Raw genomic sequence first — 27,494 nt, 5'->3', positions numbered from 1 at the left:
CTACTTTAAGTGAAAAGTGAGCTCCAGGAGAAGGGGTGTCTCTGTGTCTTTGTTAGGAGGACATTTTGTCATAGAAGTAAAGATCTCTGAATGACACACCAGTCCCTACAGACACAGCAACCTCCAGAGGGGACAGACCTCCTTGATGCTCAACCACTCAAATAGGGTTGTTTTTTAATACTTGTTTTTATTGTATGTGCATTGGTGTTTCACCTGCATGTGTGTCTCTGTAAAGGTGTCAGGTCCCTGGAACTGGAGTTACAGACAGGTCTGAGCTGTCATGTGGCCACTGGGAACTGAACCCGGGACTTGTGGAAGATCAGTCAGGGCTCTTAACCACTGAGCCATCTCTCCGGCTTTCAAAGAGGTTTTGATCAAAAGTTAAACAGGGGCTGGAGAGATGGCTCAGAGGTTAAGAGCACTGGCTGCTCTTCCAGAGGACCAGTGTTCAAGTCCCAGCACCCACATGGCGGTTCACAACTGTCTATAACTCCAAGATCTAACACCCACAGATATACATGCAGGCAAAACACAAATGCACATGAAATAAAAACAAATTAAAAAATTAAATAAATTCTCGAGGTGCTACTTATTATTTATTTATTGTAGGATGGGGTCACACAAGGTCACCTTGCCTGCAAAGGTCAAAGAGCAAATTGAAGGAGCTGGTCTGTTTTTTCTACTGTGTGGATTCCAGGGACTGAATTCAGGTCCTCAGGCTTGGTGGCAAGCATATTTACCCACTGAGCCATCTCTACGGCTGTCAAAAAGCTGGGTATAGTGGCACACTCCTTTAATCTCGGCGCTCAGAAGGCAGAGGCAACCAGATATCTTGAGGTCAGGGCCAGCCTCATCTATGAAGTGAGTTGCAGGCCAGTCAATTCCACATAATGAAACCTTGTCTCAAAAAAAAATTTTTTTTTAGATATATTTATTATTTATACAGTATTCTGCCTGCATGCCAGCAGGGGGCACCAGATCTCATTATAGATGGTTGTGAGCCACCGTGTGGTTGCTGAGAATTGAACTCAGGACCTTTGGAAGAGCAGCCAGTGCTCTTACCCTCTGAGCCGTGTCTCCAGTTCCCTCAAAAAAAAGGTTATTTTTGTTTGTTTTTTGTTTTTTTTTTAATATTTTAAAACTATTTTTTATTTTAGCTTTTAAAAACTTTATTTTTGTGTGCCTTAGTTAGGGTTTCTATTGCTGTGAAGAGACCCTGACCGTGGCAGCTCTTAGAAAGGAGCACATTTAACTGGGGCAGCTTACAGCTTCAGAGGTTGAGGGGTGCTGGGAACTGACCACGGGTCCTCCGAGAGTGCTCCTAACCACTGAGCCGTCACCTCTCCAGCCCCCAGGTTTTGGTTTTAAAACAAACACACCTGCTTGTTGAACGTTCAACAGGCGAAACTACACGCATGTGCCCGATACACATCTGTTTTCTCCGACTGTCGCCCATGAATTCTAAGGCAGAAGTCGCGTCCCTCAAAGATGGCTCGGCGGAGGCCATCCTTCCCACGGTTCTCATTTTCATGTGGGGAGAACCACGTGGGTGTCGGGGCGCTGAAGAGGTGGCTCGGGGGTTTAAAAACTGTTGCAGAAAAACCTGGGTTCACAACCATCTGTAACTCCAGTTCCAAGGGATCCAATGCCCTCTTCTGGCCTCCCCGAACACTAGGCACACCCCTGACGTACAGACAGAACACCCACACACACAGACAGCAGAATAAAAGACCCAGAAGGGAGAAGAGCTGCTGTCATGGAGAACGGGCTTGAGTTCCACAAGGCCTCAAAACTGCCACACACGGAGCAGACACACGGCACCGAGCTGGCAGGGGACGGCTGGCTTTTTATGATCGAGAGAGGCCCTTCTGCTGTTTCTGCAGCGTTCACCTAGACAGTCCTGCCTGTCAGAAGGCCACAGCTACCGGCGGGGACAGGGGAAGACACAGCCTGCCCTGCTTCTGAGAAACATGAGCTCCGAAGTGCCTGCAGGAGAGCCAACCCCCAAACTCCGGTCTCCAAGTTCTCCTTTTCCCAACCCTCCCTTGCCTGGCTGCCTGGAGGCAGCCACTGGGAGGCAGTGTGGTCACAGGTTCAGACAAGGGTACTGAGTCAGAGGTCCTGGGCTTCTTCTGAGCCATTAAGGAGGCCAAGAAAGGTCAAATAGGACCAACAGCAAAGCCAGGGTACCCCAAGTCTCTGCTGTTGTGCTTGGCAGTAGGAGTGAGCTCTCTACTCCCCTGGCAAGGCTTTGAGGGCCCCATAATAAAGCATCTCGTTTGTTTTTGGTTTTCCTGAGACAAGGTTTCCTCTGAGCAGGGCTGGCCTCACAGTTGCTATGTAGCAAAGGATGACCTTGAACTTCTGCTCCTCTGGCCTCCATCTCCTGGGTGGAGCGCTGTGATCAGAAGCCTGGACCACTCACTGCACTGGGTTTTCTCGGGTTGAGGAAGGAGACCAGGCCCCGTGAGCACACTACGGCAAACACTGCCAACCAGGCCACGTCCTGAGCCCCCTCAAAGTAGATGAGGTGTGGGGAAGAGCATGCCTATGCCCGGTTCACCCTGGCTGAGTGCTGTCCTACTGTGTGCTGGGCACAGCACAATGTGTTCTGGGCACAGAGGGTATTGGCACATACTCTTTTCTCTCTGCCCCCCCCCAAAGAAAACAAAACTACACCCAGCAGCTGGACCTGGATGGACAGCCAGAGTGGGACTGGAATGTTTGTAGTCCCCTTTTCAGTGTCATAGAAAACTTATTAAAATGGAAAAAAAAGAAAGAGACAAAAAATAAAAAACAAAACTGGAGGGTGGGGAGGGATCGGGAGAGAAATGATGCTCAGGGCTCTGGAATCAGACTTTAAAATCCCAGCTCTGCCACTTTGCAGCTGTGTGGCTTTGACCACGTTGCTCACCCTCTCTGAGGCTCAGTCTAGGTACAAAAGGGGCTGCACTCTTCCTGGCAGCAAACCACTCTCAGGAAAAAACAAGCAAACAAACAAACAAACAAAACAACAAAAAACCAAAAGCAAAACAACAGAGGAAAAAAATTGCTCTTGTCCACTCCAGGCCTTAGAGAAGTGAGCATCGGTTACTGTTTTAAAGAGGAAGGAGCCATGCTTCAGAAGGTCAGAGGAAACAGGTAGCACCGGGCTGGAGAGCAGACAGACCCGTTTCCATTCTGCATCGCACTGCGCAGCCCCTTTGAACAGGCCCGTCTACAGCAGCACGTACTGGCTGTCCCCCAGGCTGCTGGCTGCAGAATTGACTGTATCCTGGCACCAACAGGACGCCCTGTCACCCCACAGCTGGTTGAGTGTAGACTGTCATGGGGAGGGATCCTTCTCTAGCCAGGGTGGGGAGGAAGCACCAAGCCAAGTCAACATCTTAGCTGGATGAGCCTGGAAAACAGAAACCTTGACCCACGGGAAACTCCTGGCAGGCGTGGGAATGGTTCCAACCACTGGGCCAACGGTGTATTCCCCAGGCTTCTGCCTGTGCCCGGGGGAAACCCTTACCAGACTCCGCAGATCCCCTTAGAGAAACAATTACCAGCACTCACTGCAGCCTTCCTAGAAGCAGTTCACTGAAAGCACCAGACACCCTCAATCTAGGGCGAGTGCTGCAGCCGGACGTGGACATGGTGGCGCTGCCTGTAATCCCAGGATGTGTGTGTGTGGTTGGGGGGGAGGAGGGTGAAGGCAGAAAGATCAGGAGTTCAAAGCTAGCCTTGGCTAAGGCTAAGAGGCAAATCTGAGTCCAGCCTGGGCTTCATGAGACCCACTCCAGTCTCAAGGAAAAAAAAATGTGAGCAATGAGGTGTGGGTATGGGGTTGGCAGAAGACCCAAGTAAATCACACCTGAGGACCTGAGCCCGAACCCCCAAACACTACGTAAGGCCAGGTGCAGGGGGCTCTTATTGCACCCACAATTCCGGTGCTCCTGCAGGGAAGTAAAAACAGGAGAACAACAGAGAGACATTCCTGGGCTTTGGGGTTCTGATTCAGGAAGCCAGAGCAGACGTGATGGTACAGGGAAAGAAGCAAGAGTAGTTGAGGGTGAGGGGTGGAGGGGGCGGAACTGGATCTCAGACCCCAGCCGGGAGAGGGAGGACAATCCCTGAGCACACCACGGGGCTGTCGGTCAGGCCCACTGGCTTCATCCAGAACTGTGTCTCAGCTCAAGTTACTGTCCATTCTTTCAGAAACCATTGCAAGTGGGTTTCTGTCTGCCTGGAAAAGCCATGACTTTCTCATACACTCCTACAGCTCCCTCTCCCCACCCCCCATCTCTGGAGAGGGCATCTAGCTCCCCCTTAACTCAAACAAGCCTCTACCCAACAGATCCCAGCCCCATGTGGCTTCCCACGATGTTCCGGCAAACCTGCTCTCCTCCCTCTCCCACCGTTTTGGTTTTTTGTTTGTTTGTTTGTTTTTGTTTTTGCCCTCTTTGCTCCCATGGCCTTGCAATTGCCAGTCTCCTCCTCTCCCCACCCTTTCTCTCAGCTCCTCTCTCTGTCCCCCAGGGCACACTCCCCCAAGATGCCTCTGGCTAATCTCTCTTATCTCCCATAAAACCCTTCCCCTTAAACATGGAGCAGCCATTCTTGCACAAAGCTTCCTGTCAGGGTCTGTCTCCCTGACCCTTATCTGTGGGAGCGCCCACCACTGAGCGGAGAGGCTCCTTTGAAGTCAGAGTCTTGCCCACCTTCCTCACTCCCTTGTCTGAGAGGTGTGTTCTTGGCTGTGGTGACCTTGGCCTGTTGTCTCATTGTTGTTTCCTTTTCAGTTCAGCTGAAAGGGAAAGAAGGGACAGAATGTGGCCATTCAGAGGCAGAGCACTTGCCTGGCTTTTGCAAGTTCCTGGGTTTGACCCAGCACTGCAACACATGGACAGACAGACAGTGGAAGAGAACTGCTCTGCCCAAGGTTACTGGCCTTGAGGCGTGAAAGCATGAAGTGTGGTCTGGAGATGGCACGGCTGGTCAAAGTACTTGCCCCTCAAGCTTCTGCCACATACGAACTGGCTTCCCAAAGCTGCCCTCTGACCTCCACATGTGTCATGCAACCACAGGCCTGCAAACACACCACGCACACACATACCCGTAACTTAAGACCCTGAGTTCAAATCCTGGGACCCATGTGGCAGAATGAGAGAACAGACTCCCTATTAAGTATGAAGCTGGCTGTGGTGGTCTGAACGAGAATGGTCCCCATAGCCCCCTATATCTGAATGCTTAGTCAGTCATGAGTTAGTTCAGCTACTTGGGAACCATTAGGAGGTGTGGCCTCGTTGGAGGACAGGTGTCCCTGGGAGTGGACTCTGATGCTTCGAAAGCCTGTACCAGGTCCAGGGTCTCTCTCTGCCTGTGGATCAGGATGCTAACTCTTAGCTACTGTTCCAGCACCATCCCTGTGTGCTTCCTGCCATGATCGTGGACACACTCTAATCTTAACGCTTGGGAGGCAGAGGCAGATCTCAGACAGCCAGGGCCACACAGCGAGGCTCTGCCTTCAAAAGTGAGTAAATAAATAAATAAGCACACAGGAGAGAGTGGGGCAGGATATATAAAAGGTAAAACCATTCCTAGCAGTTATGGTCAATGTCCACCCTGGAAAGAGATCCCTGTCCCCTCAGCAGTGACAGAGCAAACGGCTATGAGCCACAGGACAGCATCAGAAACAGCTAAGACTCTGGATATGGCACTCAGGCACGTGACTTCCATTCCCCGAAGGGCAGTCAGTCCCTTCGAAGTGGGGTGGGGATAGGGGGGGGGGACCCGGAAGGCAAAAGAAATGGTCGCATTTTGACCTGGGTGGAGCTTTCATGGCTGGATCCACTAGGAAAAATTCACGAAGACCCAAGCTGCGGGTGGGGGTGTGCGATCCCGCTCAAAGCTTAGCCATGAATTCGCTTCTCTGACCAACCAACCACCTGGCCTTCCACACTCATCCTCAGATGTGATGCGTCCACCTAGGGGTGGCCTCTGACCCTGGATGCTCACCGAGACGGTAATTTCCAGCGCTAGCAAAAAGTTAGACGGCCATCTGTCGACTCCCCATTCCTTGATATTTGCGCACAGAATGGAATCTGGACTATGGCCCGACTTGCAGTTTGAATGCGAAATGTCCCCCACCAGCTCGTGTTTGAACACTTGGTCTCTGGTGAGCGGCCTGTCTGGGGCAGTTACCAATGTCAGGTCCAGCAGAAACTCCATTTCCTTAAATCCCAAAAGGTTGAAGGGACAAGTGGCCACCTGTGGTACCTTATCATACCAAAGCGCTGGAACTCGCTCGCTGGCCTCCAGGCTCACTAGCACACTCCATGCTAGCGTTCAGGCCTGCCGCCCTCTCCGCTACCCTAACCCCTTCAGCTCACAGGCTCCCCGCCCCATTCTTCTAAGCCTATTCTGGCTGTGCTCTCCTGACTCCCTCTATGTTCCTCCCTCTGCTCTGCCCCTCAGGGCCAGGGTCATGCTCAGCCCTCCACTTCCTCTGCTCTGGGCTCTGCCAGATGCCTCTGGTTCTCTATGTCCCAGCCACAATAAAACCCTTCCCCTTAACCATGGCGTAGGGTGGTCACACGGTCAGTTTACACAATGGGATCTTTAAGAGGCGGGGCCTCACCCGATAGACCAGACCGGTGGTGGCTCCTGCTTTAGAGGCCGGCCTCACCTCCTGGTCAGCCTCCTGACTGTGGATGCAGCAGGACCTAACTCCTGCCAGCCCTGTCTTCTTCCCATGGTGGATTGTAGCCCTCTGCAACCGCTACACAGAACGAACCCTTTCTCCCTTAATTTGCTTTTGTCCGTTACTTTAGCACAGTGATGAAAGGAGTAGGGCCTCTGTGAAAAGGTACCCCGAAGCCTAGTTGGATCTATTAGTATTGATATTTTAACACAACAATAGGCAGTCCCGCTTAGTGCTGTTCACAACAGGGCAGAGCCAGAAAAGCCAGGAGGCTGGCACAACACAGAGGCTAGCCTTGCAGGTCATGGTAACAGCCACCCAGGGCAGGAAACTAAAACATCTGCTGTGGGCCATCAAGATGGCTCAGCGGCCGTGGGCACACCAGGACCGGGTAAGAGTGTGATCCGGGTCCCACACGGCAGAAGACAACAGATTCACGCTCGGAGTCCGCTAATGTCCACACACAAATAAAAATGGGGCTGAAGGAACGGCTCAGTGGTTAAAGGTAAACTAATAGTAACACTGAAGTGGAGGAACAGTGATAGTCCTGGGTGACTGAAACTTGGGCTCTGCCTCTGACATGCATTTTAAAGGATGTGTTTACTATTTTTAGCTATGTGCCCGGAGGAGGATATGTGCAGGTGAGTGCAGTGCCCGTGGAGGCCTGAAGAGGGCAAGATTCCCAGGCGCTGTTCACAAAACACAAGGCTTATCTGCACACTGGACACACTTTATCTAGAATGGCATACAAATTCGGCCCTGGGAAGGTGATCAAGAGTTGTGTCTTCTACCACATCAGAAGGTCCCAGCAGGAAACTCCCTCAGGCTCTTTGAGGAGGCAAGTTGCTCCTGTAACTCCCCCTCAAACTATGCTTCAGGATGACCCTTTCTGGCCTAAGGAGACTGCTAGGTTGGCAAAATAGCATGAAGAGCTGAGTTCAGACCCTCTAAAAGATGGTGGGGAAAAGCCCCGTGGAAGGCACCTGGAATCTCAGCATGGGAGAGATGGAAAGAACCTGCGGCTCGCTGGCCCAGCAGAGGCTGAACCAGCGAGCTCTGGTTCCCGTTCCTAGGAGGGCAGCTGACATCAGCCAGCCGCTGCCACACACACCTCTCACACTGTGTCACCTTCCATAGGCTTTAGAAGGCCCAAAGGGATGGGCACACAGCACACAGCAGACAGCAGACTGCTGTGGCCCTGAGGGCCACGGAGTCCAGGAAGCTCAGGCCAGGTCCTAGCCCAGGGTTCCCGTCCTGCTTCTTGGCTGACAGAGCTTGATCACATCTTCTAATCTTGTTGGTCTGTTTCTCATTTCTGTGAAATGAAGTCCAGGCCAGCTGCAAGGATCCTTCCGGTTCTAGGAAGGCTTCATCTTCCTAGTCTCCAGTCTGGTCAATGTGCTGAAGGGGAGCCAGGATGCCAACGTGGCCGCCTCTCCAGCACAGCTCACAAAGGACCTTGGCCAGGAGGTGCAGCTGAGGCATGGCAACCAGACAAGACCCTCCTCAGTCCCAGTCTGAGCTGTTCTCATGCCCATCCATGAGATCCAAAGGACAGGCAAGTCCATTCTTGGTAACTCTGCCTTCGGAGAATCGGGTGGAGTTAGGACAGGAGGGCCCACCCAAGACACCAAATACAGCACAGCAAAGCACTGCCCATTAGAACATTTATTTCTCAGAGAGAAAATAGGACGTCATATTATAGTAGGTAAAATTAACTCTCGTATTCTTTACAGGCATAGACTTTTCTGTTTATTACCTCTCTTATAACCATCTGTTATAAACAATTCTAGAAGGCAAATAAAGTCACTTTCTACAATAAATAGAGCATCGTGTGCTTCACAGCAGACGCGACAGAGACATGAGGCCCCATGCCACAGCAGGATCTGAGCCGCATCCTGTTCTAAAAGAGCAGTTTTTAAAACGGGACTCAGAGAGAGTGGAAGATTCAGAGACTGAAAAAGAGACAGAGAAGGTAAAGTGTTGGGGAAGGAGATAGAGAGGGAGAAAGCCCCGAGATCTTACAACACAGGTTTCGACGAGGGTCACAGAGTCCACAGCTGACCAACTACCTGGGGAGAGGGAACGCAACGGCTCCTTGAACCAGATGGCGCTGCACGGCTGCACAATGGAGGGTTCCGACAATGGAGAGTACAGGCCTGAAGAACTCACGAAGGTATCTTACAGTTATGTACAGCACGTCCCGCCCCAGCTGTCGCGGTGCTGTGTCCTGGACAGAATCCCGCCCTCTCTGTGAGCTGTATTGGTTCCCTTTCAAATGCTGGCTCATGTCCCAAATGTGTAAGAAGTTGGCGGTTGGTTGGTTGTATTTTAAAAAGTTTGAGTATGTAAAAATGGCAGTGATCTCCCCAGGGACTTTGTTTTGCCCAAAATTCCCCTATGAAAAAATGTAAAACAATTAAAAATGACACCAAGGTAGAAACCAAATGGCAATCAGCGGTCTGCAAACCCGCCTGCAGCTTTGGTGCTTAAGAGGTGAAAAGAAAGGTCAAGAGCAGAAGCCTCTGAAGGGTGCGTCGGTTTGTCAGTCAGCATTCCTCATTCACAGTTTTTCTTCCTTCCTTTTGGAGGTGAGGGGAGAAGGTTGAGGAGGTAAAGGTGGGGAAGAGGCTGAAGACAGAGTATGAAAAAAAGGCTGTGCCCCCTGCTCTGGGAGGCAGGAGCAGCAGAGCTACGGCGGGGGAGCCAGAGGGCAGCGCCATGCCGCCTGCGGTGATGTGATGCAGCAAGGATTCAGGCTGCTGCCGGAAGATAAGAGCCCAGGAGACGGGGTGAGCAGCACGCCAGCTGAAGGGCACATGCCACCTTCAGCATCCATTCAGCCATGTGTGTGGGCAGGGGCCCACCCTCAGCACTCCTCATGGCAAGACGAAGGGCAGGAAGCCCACTCCATCCACAGGGCATGTGTGTGCAGCTGGACCTGGTGTGGACTTCCGTGGGTGTGGGGAAGGGTCCTCACAAGTGGGATAGCTTCTACCTGAACTCACGTACCTGGCAGACACCTATCTACTATAGCAGCTGGCCAGGACGGAAATGGGGCATCAAAGAAAAAGATCAATTTGGTGATGTTGCTGTCAGTTTGGCACAAGGGAGAAAGCAGAGAAATGTGGGAAGGAGAGTCTGGGCTGGGGGAGGGAGAGGAGGCAAGGAGGTGCGACGAGAATGAGTGATGTGGAGGGAAGGGGAGCTCAGTGGGTTCCCGAGGGACCCTGGCACATCTCTGGGATCAGTGTCAGAACCTTGCCTGCCCTGAGGTATGGTTAGCTGGGAGAGGCATGGAAGGAGCCAGCTGGCCCCAGAAAGCCAGATTAGGCCCTCTTGCCTTGTGGGCCAGGTCCACCTCCCTGGCTGGCCAAGACTCTCAGCTGTTTCTACTTCTAAGTGGTTCTTCAGTGGAGTATCCCCAGGGACCTCGGGTGGGAGTTTTTGGCACGCAGCGGCCCTCCAGGGGAACCACATGATTGGTCAATTTTGGGCCTTGCCCTTGGAGACCCAGTTCAGTCAGGGCCTGCCATGAGAAAGAAGCTGCCAGCCATACACTTGGCAGGGCAGAAGAGAGGTGAAGAAGGCAGACCTGCACAGGCCCAGTCCACTCTTACAGGTAGCTAGAAGTGACGAAGGAGTGGGTTCCACGCACGCGGCTCAGATGCATCATCGCGCGGTCATAGGCCACCTGTACTGACTTCCGGATGCTGGTCTTTCGGCCTTCTAGCATCTTGAGCTTGTCCACAGTATCTTCCACTCCCAGGGGCAGGACTTTGTCCCTTGGAAGCCACTGCCTGAAATGCAAGCACAGCTGAGATGCAGCTGCAGCAGACCTACAGCGGCTCCTCTGGACTCGGCTACCAGGTCAAGGAAGGTCAAGGGCAGGCAAGAGTGGAGAGGCCGTCTTCATGCAGCGGGCAGGTGCAGTATGCCTGCAGGCTGAGCCTCTCCCGTGGGCATTTCTGTTACTTGCAATTCTACCTCATTTCTACACAGAGATAAGGTGACAGCGCTCTATTAGCCACTGGCCACCAAGCTCCTCATGAAGGATGTCAGATTCCCCCTCAGGACCGAGACATACCTTCCCCCAGCTGCTGGAGTGCTTTCAGCCAAGTCTCTCTCCAGTAACTAGCTACACGGGAGCTGCCTACCCAAGGCCACGCCCATCCCCAAGAACTGGTGACATTTAGTGACTGGCTTAAGGGAGCAGAGAGCCCTGAAGCGTGCCGCGCATGCACTGGCCCCCTGCGCCCCTGGCTGCTGCCCTTACCCCGTGGCTTTCTGGGCCATCTGATGGCACGCTCGTCTTGAGCTCCCCAAAGAGGCCCACTCCACCCTTGCTCTAAGCACTGTCAGCCAGTGTCACGCGCAGCGTGGGCTGGCGGAGCCCCCTCAGGCAGGGTGGAGCCTGCACCCTGGCATGGGGCCTGCAGCTGTGTCACGTACCAGGTTCGTTTGTTGTCAAAGAAGAGGACAAGGAAGAGCTTCTCTCCAGCCTCTGCCTGCTTCTGCTCGCCCAGCTTCAACACGTCCAGTGGAGGGACAGGAATGGGGACACCATTGTGCAGAAGGCCCTCCCGGGGCATCTTGGGATCGATTATCTGGAGGCAGAGAAGGAGATGGGCACTGAGCAGGGGAGGGTGGGAGAGCCACGGAACCAGCCATCAAGGTACCGGACACAAGGGTTCAGCACTGCACATAACCAGCAAAGGAGCACTGGCACGGATCCTCAGCACCCCAAAATAGAAATCTTGACTTTACTCCCCAAGTCCACTGTCCTACCCTTTCCCCAGCCTCGTTCAATCAATCCTTTGGATGAGAGAACTTGCTCTTAGAGTAAGCAGGACTGAGCAGGTGATTCCAATTATCTAAGCCAAAAAAGCAAACTCTTTCCCCTTCACAGGGTCTGTTAGAAAGGACTACAGGCTGCTTCCCTCTCTGTCTCTCCTCACCACCTCTGCAGTTCACCTCTGTACTCAGGGCCCTCCACTGGGCACCTGGGATGTGACCATGCAGAAAGCTCAGCCAGCCAGCAAGGGCAACACCTTCGGTCCTGTGTAACAGTGGCTGGCTACCCGCCACCTTCCCAAGAGGCACGGGGCCAGATACCTCTGTGGTGTGGCTGCAGAGAAGACAAAATGACAGCTAAAAGGGTCATGGTTTGAAGGGAAAAACCAAAGCCACCACAGGAACTCATCTCTGGCAGGGCAGGAGCCCCGTCTTACTCTGAGCAGGGGTACCAACAACAGCGCAGCAGCTCTCCAAGTCTAGGGAGCACTTTCTGCCCCCAGAGCTCTTAACTATCCACACACCACCTCACTCCTGTCTCCTGTGGAGGCAGGAAGTCCGCTGACAGCTGTCAGCACACAGAGGGAAACACCAGCACAGGAAGATGGGAGCTGTGGAAACTATGGATGAGACAGAAACCAGATACTCGCAAAGGCTGGAGCCTTCACCCCAGCTGGCTTGTAACTTCTGTGCACAGAGGCCAGAGACACTTGGACCCTGACAGAGGAAGCAGCCTTCTCCAGAGACAGAGTGATCTTCATTCCCCTGTCCTGTCCCAGGGCCCTCCTCTCACAAGCCAGCGGCCCCCGCCCCTCCAAGACAAGCAGCTGAGAGAAGAGTGTAAGCTCAGCTGTGAGAGCACTTGCTGCTGTTCCACAAGAGTTCTGCTCCTGCTAGCCACAGGAGCTCGCAACCATGTGTAACTCAAGTTCCAGAAGAACCTGACACTTTCTGACCTCCTCAGGCACCACACACACACGTGGTGCATGCACATACATACGTACATACATGGAAGCAAAATACTCATATACACACGACTTAATAAATAAATAAATAAATCGAAACAGGTTTTTTTTTTTTAAAGACTCTGAGCAAGAATGACTTCTAACCCAGCTATGTAGTGGTCAAAACTGTCTCCCAGCCTGTCACTCTTCCTGGGGCTGAAGCTGGAGATGTGATGAGAACAGAAACAGTCCTGTGCTTCCTCAACTACCAAAGAGACAGTAGGGCTCCGCTGCTGTCTCCACCTGCCCGTGCCGGCGGTCCAGAACAGACAGTGAAGGCCCGAGAGGGCACGAACAAGGAGGAGTCTGATCTGAGGACAGCTCTCACAGCCCAGAATGACGGTGGTCCGTTCAAAACTCAATGAACACGATGCAGTTCACAGAGCATGGATACAGAGCTCATGGGAAGGCCTGAAGTAACATACAGGAAACGAGTGCGTACACCTCACAACTGCAGTACATGAACAGAAAGAAAGGGAACAACACAAAGATTTAGTCCATCTGCTAGAAAGGGGTGTGCACTGCTCTTTTTATGCCCCCCCCTTTCTGTTTAACCAAAACTCCTATAATGTTACTTTTCCAAAAGCAAAACAAAACACACAATAACCCCCCCCCCCGCCCGAGTTTGTTTTTAAAAGATTAAAATACAGTCTAACATGCAGACTCTACACACACAGGAAGGCAGGTCCCAAAATACAAACACAGGTTGTGTTCAGGTGGTGACTGAATTTCTTCTTCAGTTTGTTTGTTTTTGTTTTTTGAGGCAGGGTCTCACTGTGTAGAGACCTGGAGACCTCCAGACCCTAGCTGGCCTGGAGCTATGCAGACCAGGTTGGCCGCAGACGCAGTGAGCTCCTTCTGCCAAAGCTGAGATCCATGGCAGATGCCGCCATGTCCCAGGGTTTTGTTTGTTTAATTTTGGACTGTGTCTCTTGCATTGTAAGGTTTAAAAACAAACAAACAAAAACAATAAAAAAGGCACTCCAAACCTGTGAGCATCATCACTTCCTTAATGACTAAGCTGGGTCTTTTTTTGTTTTTGTTTTTCAAGACAGGGTTTCTCTGTGTAGCCTTGGCTGTCCTGGACTTGCTTTGCAGACCAGGTTGGCCTTGAACTCAGAGATCTGGCTGCCTCTGCCTTCCTTTAGGCGTGCATCACCACGTCTGGCTCTGTGGTCTCATTTTTACAGGGCTCCTAGTTTTGTGTCTCCAGCTACTGGATCAGTGTGAATATTCCACATCTGCCATAGCTAAAGAGACTAGGTAGGCAAATGAGCTGCAGGAAGTGGTTTGACTTCACTGCTACAGGATTTCCTCATCACAAACAGGACCAGAGGTTCCTGCTTCTTTATCTTGGGGGCTGCTGTCCACTCAAGAGTCACAGACAGGCAGGGCTAGGAAAAGCCCGGAGCTGTGCATGTGAGAGGCCGCTGGATGGTTCCCACGGGTGCTACGGACCCTAAGCAACGCCTGAGAAAACACTGACGCCTTGGCCCAGCCTCTGGAAGGATTATTTGGTGTTCTAGGGTGGAGCAGACTTTACATATCTTTTAAAATCTCCCTAGATGATTCTCACAAGAAGGTTTCCAGCTGGTGCTGTCTTTCAGAGTCTGTGGCCACTTCCTCCCCACCTGAGAAGGCTTTAGGAGATCACAGTCTACAGGTAGGAGTATAAACCAGAACTAACCTCCAGGAAATCTGGCAACTTGTGCCAGAGTTCTGGATAGATGTTGTCTCTAGTGGGCACACCTAAGAAATAACCACACCAGGACAAACCTAAGATGTTCACTGACAACTGCTTACCACAGTGAAAAAGTCAGTCTAAACAGGGAACTAGGGAATGGTCAAAGTATGGTACATGACAGCAACTGAAAGATGATGTCATCATTAAAAATGACAGGATGAAAGTCTGTCCTCATGTGAGATGGACATGTTCGTGGTATGCTATGAAGAAAGGATAAAAGTGGTATGGCCTCATATGCATAGGTTTAATGCATGGGAAAGGGGCTGAATACAGTCCTGAGAGGACTGGACTGGGGAAGATTTTGAATGCAGTGGCTCAAAACAAAGGCTTTACATCACATCTGAGCCCTGGAATCAAATCCCTGCCGTTTATTGGCTAGCTGACAGTGGCTAACAGACCCAGATCTCTTCCCTACAAAACAAGATTCTGTCCCTGGTATTTCAAGGACTTAGTATGGCAGCTGCTTAACAACACCTAAGCATTACCAGCAGTGTCTGAAAACTACACTGAGCAGTGTTCCTACACAGAAGCAAATGAGCAACGCTACAAAAGCCCTAAGACCCTGGCCCCTCAATACCTGGAGCCTTTTGTGTGTATATATGTATGGGGGGGGGTGTCTGCTGGTTTGCCCCAGGAAAGCTAGAGTAAAGCCCCATCCCCTCTGCAACTAAAGGCACCTGACTCCCACCACACTCAACCAATCAGATAATCCCCCAAGGCAAGGCAGGGGCCAGAACCGCCAGGGGGAGAGGGAACAGGAGGGTGTTGTCTGGGGCAGACTCACCAAGGCAGGGTAGGAGGGGTAGCCTCGGCACTTGGCCCACACCAGCTCCAAGGGCTCCAGGTCTCCGCGGTCTTCAAAGGGCATCAGGAGGCTTCTGCCTGGGGGTGGGGGAGGGGAGGAGACAGTGCCCAAAGGAGACTTGGCATGGTGCCCCAAAGCCCTGCCTGTGGATCCCATGTGACTGGGGAAGCCCAGCATTGAGTCTGCAACACCCCTCCACCCTTCTTTTCCTTGCCCTTTCCTTAGGAATTCTAAGGCTGGGTCAGGGGTCAGCAAAGTAATCCTCTAAAGGGCCAAAGAGTAAATATTTCATCCTTTCAGGAGCCTCATGGTCTCTGCAGCTGTAGTATGGAAATAGCCATAGTCTAAACAACTGAGTCTATCTCCTCCACAATAAAACGTGTTTCTGACACTAAAATTTAACTTTCACACAATTTTCATGATATCAAATACCATCGTTTTTATAGTTTAAAATGTAAAACCATTCTTAGCTCATGAGCCACATAAAACAGACAGCAGGCTATATAGTACAGCAACTTCTCTGACCCTGAATTCTGGGGGCAGCTTCTGCGGAAAAACATAATGGCTGCATGTGCAGAGCCCTGAGGGAGAAGGGCCATACCCCGGCCTGAGCAGACCAAGCGCGGCCCGCAGCGAGTGGGGAGCCCTGCCCATGGCGGCATCACAGGAGACAAAGGCAAGAATAAAGTCTCAACAGAACCACGCACTAAACATTTTCCAGGCCAGACCGCAGGTGGTCCTCCAGAGCACTTGGCAGCACCACAATCCAGCAAAGCCAAGCAGGTTGGCAGGTCTTTGTGACCCTAGGTATCCAGCCCAGGACAGGGCTGCACCTCCTCAGCCTCACCCCACAGGAACTGCTTTCCTTCCCCACACCGGCCATCTGTGAACGGGTGACCCTTCACCCGGCTAAGGAATAGGGCTCAAACCTCAGAGCAGAGATGTGTAATTCTTAATCACGATGAAAGAGAGGTGCTATTTCAACCCGTGAGTGAAGAACACTAATGAAGGACAGATAAAAGGCAGGTGAGCAGAAACCAGTGGGGCCACGCGCTGGTGAAACCACAGACTAGTCCAGTCCTTCTGGAATGCAATTCCATTCAACATCCCAGGAGCATTAAAAGAAATGTTTGAGCCATCTGCTCCAGTAAACTTCTTTGGCAATTTATTTTAAGAAAGGTAATAAAAGGACTTGTGTAAAAAAATGTGCATTTATCATATTGTTTGCGCTAAAAGCTGGAGTTAACCCAATAGGCACCAGAACACTCAAGTTAGTCACAAAGCATTGCTTGTTAGACGGTTCCAGCATACAGAGCACAGGAAAATCGTGAGCCGACAGGAAAAAAATATCCAAGCTAAAGCTGGTGAGTACAAAAGTGTGTGTATCAGATCTGCACTTGCTGAAATGTGCCTAAAAGAAACGGAAGCAACACAGAAATGGAGACTGTGTTCAGATGGTGAAGCTACCGGAGTGCAATTCTTTCTAAATATCCTTCGGCATCGTTTTTAGTATGTCAGCGTAGAAAGTAAGAAAAAAGTCACCACCAGAAGCACAAAGTGTGTCAGCTCCACTTCCCGGCTTCAAGCTTAGACATACAAATTCATGTGGACATGAGACCTGTGGTCTGGGTGCAGACAGTCACAAGCACGCAACTGATAGGCGTGCCAACAGACACCGACACCAGCAAAGGGGATGACACTGGGGCAGAAGGAAGCAGCTGGACCAGGAGGAGAACCCTGGGCGCTATCAGAGCACATGTGACAGACAGCCCTGAGGTAAGCCGCCGCTCTGGACCTACTCCATCTGGAAACCACCCCAGGCCTCCCGTTGCTCCTGCTTTGCCCTCATTTCACTACTAAACAGACACGATCTACAAAGCCAGGGTGATTAGTGACACACTATTACTGATGACCCTTAGCACAGCTAGGTAACGTCAAACAGAACTATGGACACACCCTTCCTCCGACCTAACAGTCCAAGGCTGGAATGACCTATGCAGAGGGTTGCTCAGTGCAGCACTGACCATGCAGACATGCTCAGCGCCTATCTTTGGAGCTTAGTAGAGTCCTCCCATGCAATGGGCCCCTGGGCAGCCGAGAGAAAGTGCAGGATTCCAGGGTGTAACTATGCACTAGGAGGAAGGAACAGCGAGCCCTCTCCACCTCCTCTCTCACCTCTCTCACTCACACTCTCTCTCTCTCTCACACACACACATTTCAGCTTGGACACACATTAAGTAGCTCTGAAAAAAAAAAAAAAAAAAAAGCTAGCAGCTGATATTCCAGAGGGAAATGCTGGCTTTCAGGAGAGCTGCGGGGGCTCTGCTACCGTGCGCATGTGTTAACTAGTCCAATCATGCTGGCTACTTTGTTTTGCTTTGGTTCTTGTCAACTTAGACACAAGCCAGGGTCATCATTTCTCAACTGAGAAAATGCCTCTACCACACCGGCCTGTGGGCAAGTCTGTGGGCATTTAATTGAGGACTGATGGGGAAGGACACAGCCCATTGTGGACGGTGCCACCCCGGGCTGGCTGGTGGTCCTGGGTTCTATAAGAAAGCAGGGCAACCAAGGGAGCAAGCCAGTGAGCAGTGCTCCTCCACAGCCTCTGCTTCAGCTCCTGCCCTGACCTCCCTTCATAATGTACTAAGTTGTAAAATAAAGAACCCCCCTGCCCCTCACGTTGCTTTTGTCATGATCATTACCAAGGCAACATAAACTCAAAATACAACACAAACTGGAGATAGTTAAAGGACAAAGACAAAGACAAAAACCAAGTGTTACTGGCCCGAGGGTGAAGGCCGCATGTGTGGCCAGTGTCTGTGGGTGTGAGCCCCTGCATGCAGCAGCTCGGATAGCTTGCTCCTCAGAACATTCGTTTCCCCGGCTTTGCCTCAGTAGTCTCCTCACCTGAGCCACTGTGGTCAGAGTCTCCGTTCACACCTTCCAGGAAGGGCACTCGAGACAGGGCCGGCTTCCCACGGCTGCGCTTGGGAGGCGTCAGGCCACTGCACAGAGCAGAGAGGTGAAATGAGCAGTTTTCACTGGAACAAACCTACTCCTCTTTCCCAGGTCTAACAGTGTGGAGCTCCGAAAGCACAAAGGCAAAGACAGCGCCTCCATTTCCTCTAGAGGCCAATGGTAACGCTCGGCACCTGTGGGTTGGGATTCCCACCAGAAGCCATACTTGTGGAGGGACTGCTCCCCCTATGAAGGGGAGCGTTTCAGAGGAAAGAACAGGGGGCTGGGCATGGATTACACACCTGTGATCACAGATCTCTGTGAGTTCTAGGCCAGCCTGGTCTACACCATGAGACCTTGTCTCAAAAGCTGCAAACCATAAGAACAACACTAACACAAAGGGAAGGGCTGTACCCCAGTCTCACCTCAGCCTCCCATAGGACAGTCCAGCCACTAGGAGGCCTATCGCCTCTGTCCAAATCTGCATTCTCTGCACATGTCTTGAGAAACCAATTTTATTTCTGAGGTACAAAAATTTGCCTCTTTTCCAAATGTTCTATAATAGGCACATCTTCTTTCCAGAATTAGCAAAGGCATTTTCAAATTGGAAAAAGAAATCCACTTCTCACTTCCAAACGGTTTATGTGAGAAGTTTTTCTTGAATAGGGATGGCTTTTTTTCCCCACCCAACTAAAAAATGAGACCAAGTTCTTTCTTGGAACGACGCTACTGCAGTGAGGTAAAACCCGGTGGGTAAGATGGGTTAGTGGGTAAAGGCACTTGATGCCAAGCCTGACTTCCATCTCCAGACCCACACGGCGGAAGCAGTAACTCCTCCAAGTCGTCTCTGACCTCCACAAACGTGGTGGCACACACAAACACACACACATACACAAATGCAGTCAAATTAAGAAGTGCTGAGGATGGGGCACAGGCCTTTAATCCCAGCACTTGGAAGGCAGAGGCACATGCATGCAGATCTCTATGAGTTCGAGGTCAGCATGGTGTACAGAGCAAGATCCAGGTCACACCCATGGATATATTCTGAGCCCTTGTCTCAAAAAAGAAAGGAAAGGTAACTATATACTTGTCAAAGACAAGAAGTGATAACCAAAGCTGAACCGAGGCCACTAAGACACTGGCATTTTAAAATAGCTCCTCGTGCAATTTTAATGTACACGCTAGAGCGGAGGGCTTTGGGGGAAGAAGCATGTGGCTGGGAACCCACCCTTCAAACTTTAAACAGCATTACTGCTGCCAGACATGGTGGCACTCATTTTTAATCTCAGCACTCAGGAGGCGGAGGCAGGTGGGTCCCTGATTTTTGAGGCCAGACAACCTACACAGAGAGTTCCAAACCAGGTGAGGTATAGAGTAAGACTGTCTCAAAAATAAATAAAAATATTGCCTGTCTACAACTTTTCAACCAGAAAAAGTGGTTAAAAGATGAGTCAAATTTTTACAGAAAAGCCAAACTTCTTAGAAAAACGAAGCAAGAGCTGGGAGTGGCTAGAGTACAGGACTCGGTTTCACTGAGTCAGAGCTGAACTTATGCTAAAACTCGGCGTAACCAAAACCATGACTCACACTTCTCCAGTGAAGGCAGCTGGCACCTGTTTGGGAAACAACAGCAGCAAAGCCCCTACAGAGGACCCAGTCACTCACCCTACAGAACCTGCCCACGGGCCCGAGGCTGACTTCTGTGCAACGGAAGATGCTGGTGACCTCACTAGGAAGTCTCTCTCAGCTCACACCCCAAACCTGGAGACATCTTTGCACACAGCAGGAAAGAGCAGGGCGAGGCGAGAGCCAAGAGCAAAGGCCGCCTGTCTCCCTCACTCCTAGGACCCACCTCTGTCCTACTGCGAAGGTGCGGTGTTGGCCTTCGTGGTGCTGTGGAAACCCCATGAGGTCACATGCCCTCTGTGGATGGCTTCATGCCGTTAGTCTAAAGCGTCGCAGACTGCAACTGTTCTAAGGCAGAGCGCCGGCACCCACGAGAGGCCCGGGAGCGGGGCTGCAGCGGGACAAGCGCTGTGTGGCTCTGAGGAGGTAGGTGGCTGCCGCAGAGGCTTTCTTGCACACTCCCCAGAGACCCAGGCCAGCGCAGGGCAGCCTGCCTGCAGTCCATACGGACAATTCCCATCCATCTCGGCTACAAGATCAACTGTGGGAACAGACAGGCACCTAACAAGTGACTCACACCACAGGTGTGCGATATCAGCAGTTGGGGAATGACCCACAAGGGTGGTGCAGCGGGGAGTGGAGGCCATGAATGTCTTCCTAGCACTGGGAAGGGGGGAGGTCAGGAGTCCATCCGCCAGTCTCAGTCACAGTCTGGGGTGCATGTGTGTCACGGAGTGCAACACTGAATGGAGAAGACCCACCATGGAGCAAATGGAAAAGAGGGGGCGGGGGATGGGTTAGTGATCAGTGCATGCCTTTAATCCCAGCACTCGGGAGGCAGGATGTCTGTGAGTTCAAGGCCAGCCTGGTCTATACTGTGAGTTCTAGGACAGAAGGGCTAAGCTGAAAGACTCTGTTCTTAAAACAACAAAAAGACAGCATGGCTTCAGTCTAACAGATAAGCGCTTCCTTCATATTCTTCCTAGAAGACTGGAGAGGAGGGAGTGGGCTGGGAAGGGAAAAGAGAGAACACTGGCACCAGAACCCTTGGCTCTCCCATTTTACTTTTCAAAGGCTTTTAAACGTGTACGTGTGCAGCTGTGGAGGTGCTGGCACGCACCAGTGCATGTAGAGGTCAGAGGGTAGCCTGTGCAGCCGGCTCTCTCCTTCCACCGTGTGATCCTGGGGACTGAACCTGCTAGGGCTGAATTCTCAATTTAAGCTCCGCAAAGCAGACTGAAAGAGGAATTAGCTATCCAGGGCACTGCTCCTCTATCAAGCGGGAGCCCGGGGACAGCAAAAAGTGGCAGCTGCCTGGGGTTCTTCACTACGGCAAGCATCATCTGAGCCAGCTAGCTCGGCCTGCTTCTTGTGACTCACAGATGGGAAGCATGCCCTTTGGTGAGGGAAAACAGTACCCTTTCCAAGTCAACCATGGGCTGGAAGGGACAGATGGCTGACCTCACTCTTACCCCAACTGGAGTAAACTGACCTTCCAGGCTTACACATTTGCTTAGCTCTAGTGGATTTTTGTTTTGCTTTATAGCAGGGCAGTGCTATATAGTCTTGGCTAGTCTTGAGTTCATGATTCTCCTATCTCAGTCACCTAAGTGTTGTGGTCACAGGTATGGGCCACTGTGCCTGGCTTAAGGAACTATCTTCCTGGAAAGCCAGGAACTCCAACCTGAGAGCAAGCCATTGCTCTCAAGGAGCATTTTCTACCACTTTGAAACCTGTCTTTTCTAGTCCTGCTAAACTCTCTATCTCCATCGCTCTGTGTCTCTGGGGGCTTTGACAGGCAGAGAAGGCACTACGGCGATCTTGAGATTTCACAGGGAGGAAAAGCTCAAAGGAACTGAAGCAGGAAGCCAGCACAGGGCCACAGGCGGCCCACAGGCTCCACCTGGAAGCTCAGCAGGTACGCAAATCTCCAAGCACACGCCAGAGAGAACTGCTCCGGAAGCCTTTCGGTGCCTTTCTAAACCAAGGACCGTCTCAGCAGCCACCTCCACTGTGGCACCAGGGTCCTCTCATGTGAGTACCCCTCTCTACCCAGTCTGGAAGAACACAGGGCAATGAGCTCAGGAAACTCTTACACTTGGGAGAAATGAAGGTTCCGGTCTCAGAAATCTTCCCTTCAGATTAGAGAACAACAGAAGCCCATTCCTTCTCAACAATGAAGTCAACCTCAAGCCTCTAAAAAAAGAGGCCTTTGAAATTTCACATTTGCTCTTCTCTCACTCCTACACAACATCTCTAGAGAAGCTCCTGCTCTGGTGTCACTGATGCATGCCTGGGACGCAGGGGTTAGGGTCGAGAGTTGGAGGCTAGCTTGAACTACTCGGTTACATCCTCTTCCAAAGAACCAACGGCTAAATCCAGACATGGGGGTGTATGCCTGTAATCTCAGCACCCATGAGACCAAGGCAGTAAAAACGCTTTGAAGTCCTGTCCAGCCAGACCTACACAGCAAGATGCTGTAACAAGAATTGAAACAAAACCAGAAAAGGTTTGGGTTGTAACTTACTGGCAGAGCACTTGCCTAGCACGTGTGAGGCCCAGGATTCAATCCAAAGCACCACGGAACTGAAGCCAAAACAAACCAAAGAGACCGATCCTATGACACCCTAAGAGGCTTTCAAGCTAGACTGAAAGCAACCTAGCAACAAGCTAGGTTCTCCACATGAGCATGTACTGCGGCATGTCTCGAATAGTAACTCCACTGGACAACAAGAGACTGAGCCCCACACACTCATCAACTCCGCTCTTCCATTAGAACACACCTCAGAATCAGGGGCCAACACGTTTCCGTCAGGGCTCCCAGCGTTAGACTGGAGCCTGAAGAAGGAGCAGTGCTGAGAACAAAATAGGAAGGGAAGCCCAACCTGCCACTGAATGGAGAATGAGGAAAAGGAGGTCTCGAGGCTGCCGGGCTTTGGGGTACACATCCTTACCTGCCAGCTTCAAACGCCAGAGCTCCACTGAGACCCAAACTACATTCCGAGTCAGACCCGCTCTCGGTGTGTTTTCCAAAGCCGTTAGTCACGCCTGCCAAGGACACACAGAGTGAGCCCCGAGTGCAGAACCTCCCTTCCCTGACAGGCCTCAGTGCAGGAACCCGCCTCAGGGGACTCGGTGGGTGGGTGGCTGCTCCTGCCTGTAAGCAGAGCATCTTAGGTGGCAGAGGGCCCTCACAGAGAATGTTAGCCAATGAGCAGACTGTGTTTTCTCACTCCCCTCCCACCTCAAGAGATGAAGTCAGCAGCCACCTGAACACTGAGGAAAAGTGTTAAGACTTTTCCACTGAGGCAGGCTCAAAAGTCCCCGGATCAGCTTTAATCTCAAACCTCAGTTATCATGGAGTTCCCCTGCCCCTCCAGGAGCCGCCTGCCTTACCTCTTCTGATAAACACCCACAAGCCCTCCCATCCCAGCTGGCAACAGTAGCTTCCTTCAGAGAAGATGGCAGGAGGAGCTAGGACAGGAGGGCTCAGTGTCAGCCACACCCAGAGATATCGCAAAGAGCTACTGAGTTGAAGGGACAGACTTTTGGACTAGCGCAGGCAGCAGAGTCGAGCACTAGAAACCTGGCTCCAGACTGGTCTAAGAAATATTGGCTCCTCCTTCTGTGAAGTAGAGGAAGCTGTTTGGGATGAATCCTTTCACAGCAAGCAGCCTTGAATAGAGGGCTGCTTCATCATCCTAGGATCACCTTGCGGAGAAGGCTTCCTTTTCTGTCTGCTGATTTTCTAACTCCAAAGTCCTACAACTCTGACCGCTGAACCAAGCCTAAGGGTGGACCAGACTGCTGAGAGCTGTCACAGATGCCTTGGCTAGAAAACTGTGAGGCCAGCCACACTTGAGAGCAGGTGCCTGAGCCAGGATGCCTCTGTGCCTTGCCTGCGAAGGATGAATGCCTGCTTTCTGAGAAAAAAGGTGCTCCCAAGTGCTACGCAGTGGCGATTAGGAAAGGAACACTGTTGTGGTACCCCCAAGCAATAGGCCCAGATTGAGGGGCCTGATGTCCCCACTAGCAAAGGCTCTCACTTTTAGTGCACTGTTCCCCAGCTAAATGGGGAGACTGTTCCATGTAATGTACTCCAGCCTCGGCCCTGTACGTGAGAATCACCAGCTCCACATTGTGAGAAGGAAACAGGCTCTGTGAGGGTGCTTCCCTCCAGGCCACAGTCAGGGCCTGAACTCAGCTGCGCTTCAGCTCAAGCTCTTGTTTTAACGTCCTAAATGGCTACCCTACTACAGAGAAGCATGGCTGATGGAAAGAGAAGGCAGCACTGGAAAAAAGGAAGAGAGAAAAAGCAAGCACTGGACACATAATTCAACGATACGGCAGAAAGGATAAATAACAGAGGAGCAGTGAGGCACAGCCTTCCTACCCGACCAGGACCAAACTTGCCTGCCTGGCATTTCAGGTTCTTGAGGCTGCAGTAAAAACCCACTAAAGCATCCTTGAGAGAGTATCTTCTTCCTGTGGTCTCATGTTCTGAAGGGCCTGGGCCCCTAATACTAGCTACCCCTTTCCAGCTGCCCTCACCTTCAACAGAAGCCTTCCCGACTCCAGGCTGAGCTCCCCGGATGGCTCTGCAGGGTCAGCCCCACCTGACCCCACAGCAGGCTCTGTGGTCTCAGTAACTTGGAGGAGCACTCTTTCTACTGCACTAGGACTGCCTTATTGCCCTCTCCCCACTGGAGACCACCATGCAGTCAGGACTCCAGTGACCTACTCTGTGGCCTCCTTTCCCTTGCTGCTCTGTGGACATTTAAGTGTGTGCCCACCGCCAAAGTATTTGCTCATCTTTGCTTTAAGAATATCCTTCCCCTAGATACAAAAATAGCTCATGCCTCCAGCTCCTTCAAATGTCCCCTTCCTTGGCTATTCTGTCCCATGCTATCCAGGACTCTCTATGCCCTCTTTGCTCATGGTTTGATCTCTGTGTGTGTGTGTGTGTGTTTTAGATCATCTCCAAAGCTTCTCATAAAAGAGTCCTCATTTGCCTTTAGTCTGTTTCTCCTATAAGAGAGATTTTCATAGTTTGTTCAATAATTTTCCTCCAGTGCCTAAGACAGTATCTGATAAAAATATCTCAAGAGCAAACTGAAGTGAAAGAAACAATCAAATCTTACATTCCCCTCAAGGCCAGTGACAGCCCATGATATAATCTGGCCCTCTGAAAACCCCGGCTCTAAGGTCTCACAGAGGCCACTAGAGATGGCTGACAGAGGAAGAGGAAGGTGACCCCGGAAGGCAAAGCAGCAAAGCAGATGGGAAATAGCAAAAGAAGTCACAGGCAGGGTCACCTGTCTCTTCCTCCTGCTGAGGGGACCTCTCCCCTTCACTGTCACTACAGCTTCTGCTCCTTGGCCGCTTCCTGGAATAGTGCTCATCCTCCATGCTGGCTGGAGAAGCAGGACAGTCCACTGTGCCATGGTCCTCGCCATTCTCCAGGGTCCCATCTGGACTCCTCTGTAGCTTAACTCCATTCCTGGCCTTCTTGAAGAGGACTGATGTTCGGCGGCCCACACTGCTGTGAGGGGTGCCAGGGGGGCTGTCAGGGTTGATGAGAGACAGTCTATCGATGCCATTGTCACTAAGCAAGCACTGCAAGGGCTCGCTCCCCAGCTGCAGGGCTGGCTTTCCCAAGAGCTCATCATCTTCCACCTTCCGGGACTTTAGGAACCGGCTTGAAGGTTTGCTGTTACTGATGGGTTTTAGGGTCGGGGGATCTGGAGGGGATTCCTGTTCAGACAAGGAAGGTGCAGGCCCAGTGGGTTCCAGGGTTGGTGGGGCGGGCAATTTGGAATCATCTGTTAGAGAAAAAGAGAATCTGCTTGAACATTCTAGACACAGTCTGCTCCTATGAGCCGGGTGCAGACTCTGGGCTGAGCGATGGCTTTGACACTGCTTAGGCCTCAGACCTAAGCAAAAATCAAAGGAGGCATAAGCTCCGTTCATTCTTAAGAGTTCTTAATCCTTGCTGTGTGTTAAGAGTTCTCAGCCTTCCGAACGCTGTGACCCTTTAAGACAGTTCATGATGTGGTGGCCCCCAACCATAAAATTATTTTTGTTGTAATTTCATAAGTGTAATTTTGCTACTGTTATGAATTGTAATGTAAGTATCTTCGGAGACAGGTTTGTCAAAGGAGTAGTGGCCCACAGGTAGAGAAGCACTTAACTAGGAAGTTTTTTAAGAATTCTAAGCCTAGGTTACACTCCAGACCACGAAAGGAAGATGGATATCCTGTAAAGAGCTTACAAAGCGAGCCTAACAGTGTGTGTCACAAGTGTCACTCAATCTGAGAAAGCCACTTGCATGGTCAATAATTAGGTGGGGCTTCAGCCTGCCAGACTGGAGGATTTTAATTCTCACCGGAAGTCAGTGTTTTCTCACCTGTTTGCAGTGGTAGAGAGCCCAGACCATGTGCATTACGCATTACGTCAGCAACTCTCAAACAGGTCTGGTCTTCTTGAAACCTCACAAGCCACAGCCCAGACCTCCCCATGTGAACCTCTGTGACTTTATGAAACTCTCTGGGTGATGGTCACATAGCATGTGGCTTCTCTATCATCTCTCTGCTAAGACAGGCCACCCTCTGCAACCTGAGGCTTATGTGTAGTGACAGGCCTCCCCAAACCTCAGGCTCCCAGCAAGGGCGGGCACCACTGAGACAATCTGGTCCTTAGTAATGGAAGCGCGAGCAGCAGCTCAGCTCACACTGGGCCCCTGGGTTTTTTGAGAATCACTTCCTCAAATCATCAGGTGGGGGGGCAGTTTAAAAAGCTTACCAGGTGACTAATAAACTGTTGGCTGCCAATGTCACTTTCCCGTGGGAAGCCACCTGCTCAAATCAATGAGGCCCTTTGTAGCCTGACACCTCTGCCCGGGATGGGCCTACAGCCTGGGCCAGCTGGGATCAAAACCAAGGGTCCAGGCCACACAAAGGGTCTTCACTTTTCTGCTTGCCCTCCCACACCCCAGTCTAAGCTGTGCTCAGAGCCCCTCCACACTGTGGGAGAGTGAGCTGACGTAGCTAGGACATGTGATGCCACGGTATCTGGCTGAACCTCCCCACAGCCCTGCAACTAACCATGCTGGAACATCTGGATCCCCTGAGAGCACAGAACAACAGAGGAGCCAGCATCTACTCTGACAAATAAATCTTGCTCGCTATTGATTGCTAAATATTTTTAATTAGCATCCCAAATGTTCTACGAAGGGCTTCTCTTACCTGCAGGGTCAGACCCATAATTCAGGGAGGGTACTCTCAAAAGATTTCAGTCTCTCACTCTTCCTGACTCCCTACCCACCCTGCTACCCTGCCTGCCTGTGACTCTCTCACCTCTGTCCCTGTCGTCCTCCGGATCCTCCTGCAGGGCCTGCTCCGGCACAGCTGCAGCCCCCTGAGGTCCTGCTGGCAGCTCCCCATTAGACGCGGTCTTGCTCAGTGAAGGTAGCAGTGGAGGTGGCGGTGGCTGTGCCAGCTTTTGGCGAAGCGCATTTATCTCCCTGCGCAGCATGCGGACACGCCGGGTGCGGGCCCCACTGGACCGCATGGCGCTCACCAGATCCAGTTTCTCCAGCAGCTCCTTCAGCTGCACCTCTGGGGACAGATGGGCCCGGTTCTCTGGGATGAGGATGTTATCCACTGCCAGGAAGAAGGGAGGATAAAAGAGAATGAAGGACCTGCCCAGCACAGGCCAAGAGAAAGGGGCTGGAATCTTTTAGGTGCAAAAACGGGCTCCTGGAATGCCTCAGCCAGTGACTTCCAGCAGGGCCAGTGTGGACATGAGCTCTACAACACCGCTACCCAGAAGGGATAGACTGGAATGCGGGGACAGCTGCGGGAAGCAGGTCAC

At 51.6% G+C, this 27,494-nt stretch overlaps 1 protein-coding gene across 3 annotated transcripts in view; it reads right to left on the bottom strand.

Annotated features, from left to right (window-relative positions):
- Positions 1-8,338: 8,338 nt before the first annotated feature.
- Positions 8,339-27,494, bottom strand: part of Brpf3 (bromodomain and PHD finger containing 3) — a 36,050-nt gene continuing 16,894 nt past the window's right edge. For 2 of the 3 annotated variants that reach the window (XM_021633453.2, XM_021633452.2), the window contains exons 7-13: positions 26,978-27,283; positions 24,938-25,444; positions 22,577-22,670; positions 17,946-18,043; positions 15,015-15,112; positions 11,141-11,295; positions 8,339-10,488 (exon numbers count right to left, since the gene is read on the bottom strand). In XM_021633453.2, the coding sequence (XP_021489128.1) occupies positions 10,305-10,488; positions 11,141-11,295; positions 15,015-15,112; positions 17,946-18,043; positions 22,577-22,670; positions 24,938-25,444; positions 26,978-27,283 (1,442 nt within the window). In that variant the 3' untranslated portion in view covers positions 8,339-10,304. The remainder of the gene's footprint in view (positions 10,489-11,140; positions 11,296-15,014; positions 15,113-17,945; positions 18,044-22,576; positions 22,671-24,937; positions 25,445-26,977; positions 27,284-27,494) is intronic. The other variant, XM_060369175.1, reaches the window with a different exon arrangement.

Source organism: Meriones unguiculatus, chromosome 16 (genome assembly GCF_030254825.1).
Source record: "Meriones unguiculatus strain TT.TT164.6M chromosome 16, Bangor_MerUng_6.1, whole genome shotgun sequence".
In the NCBI taxonomy this organism is placed as follows: domain Eukaryota; kingdom Metazoa; phylum Chordata; class Mammalia; order Rodentia; family Muridae; genus Meriones; species Meriones unguiculatus.
This window is presented reverse-complemented; position numbering and strand designations above follow the sequence as displayed.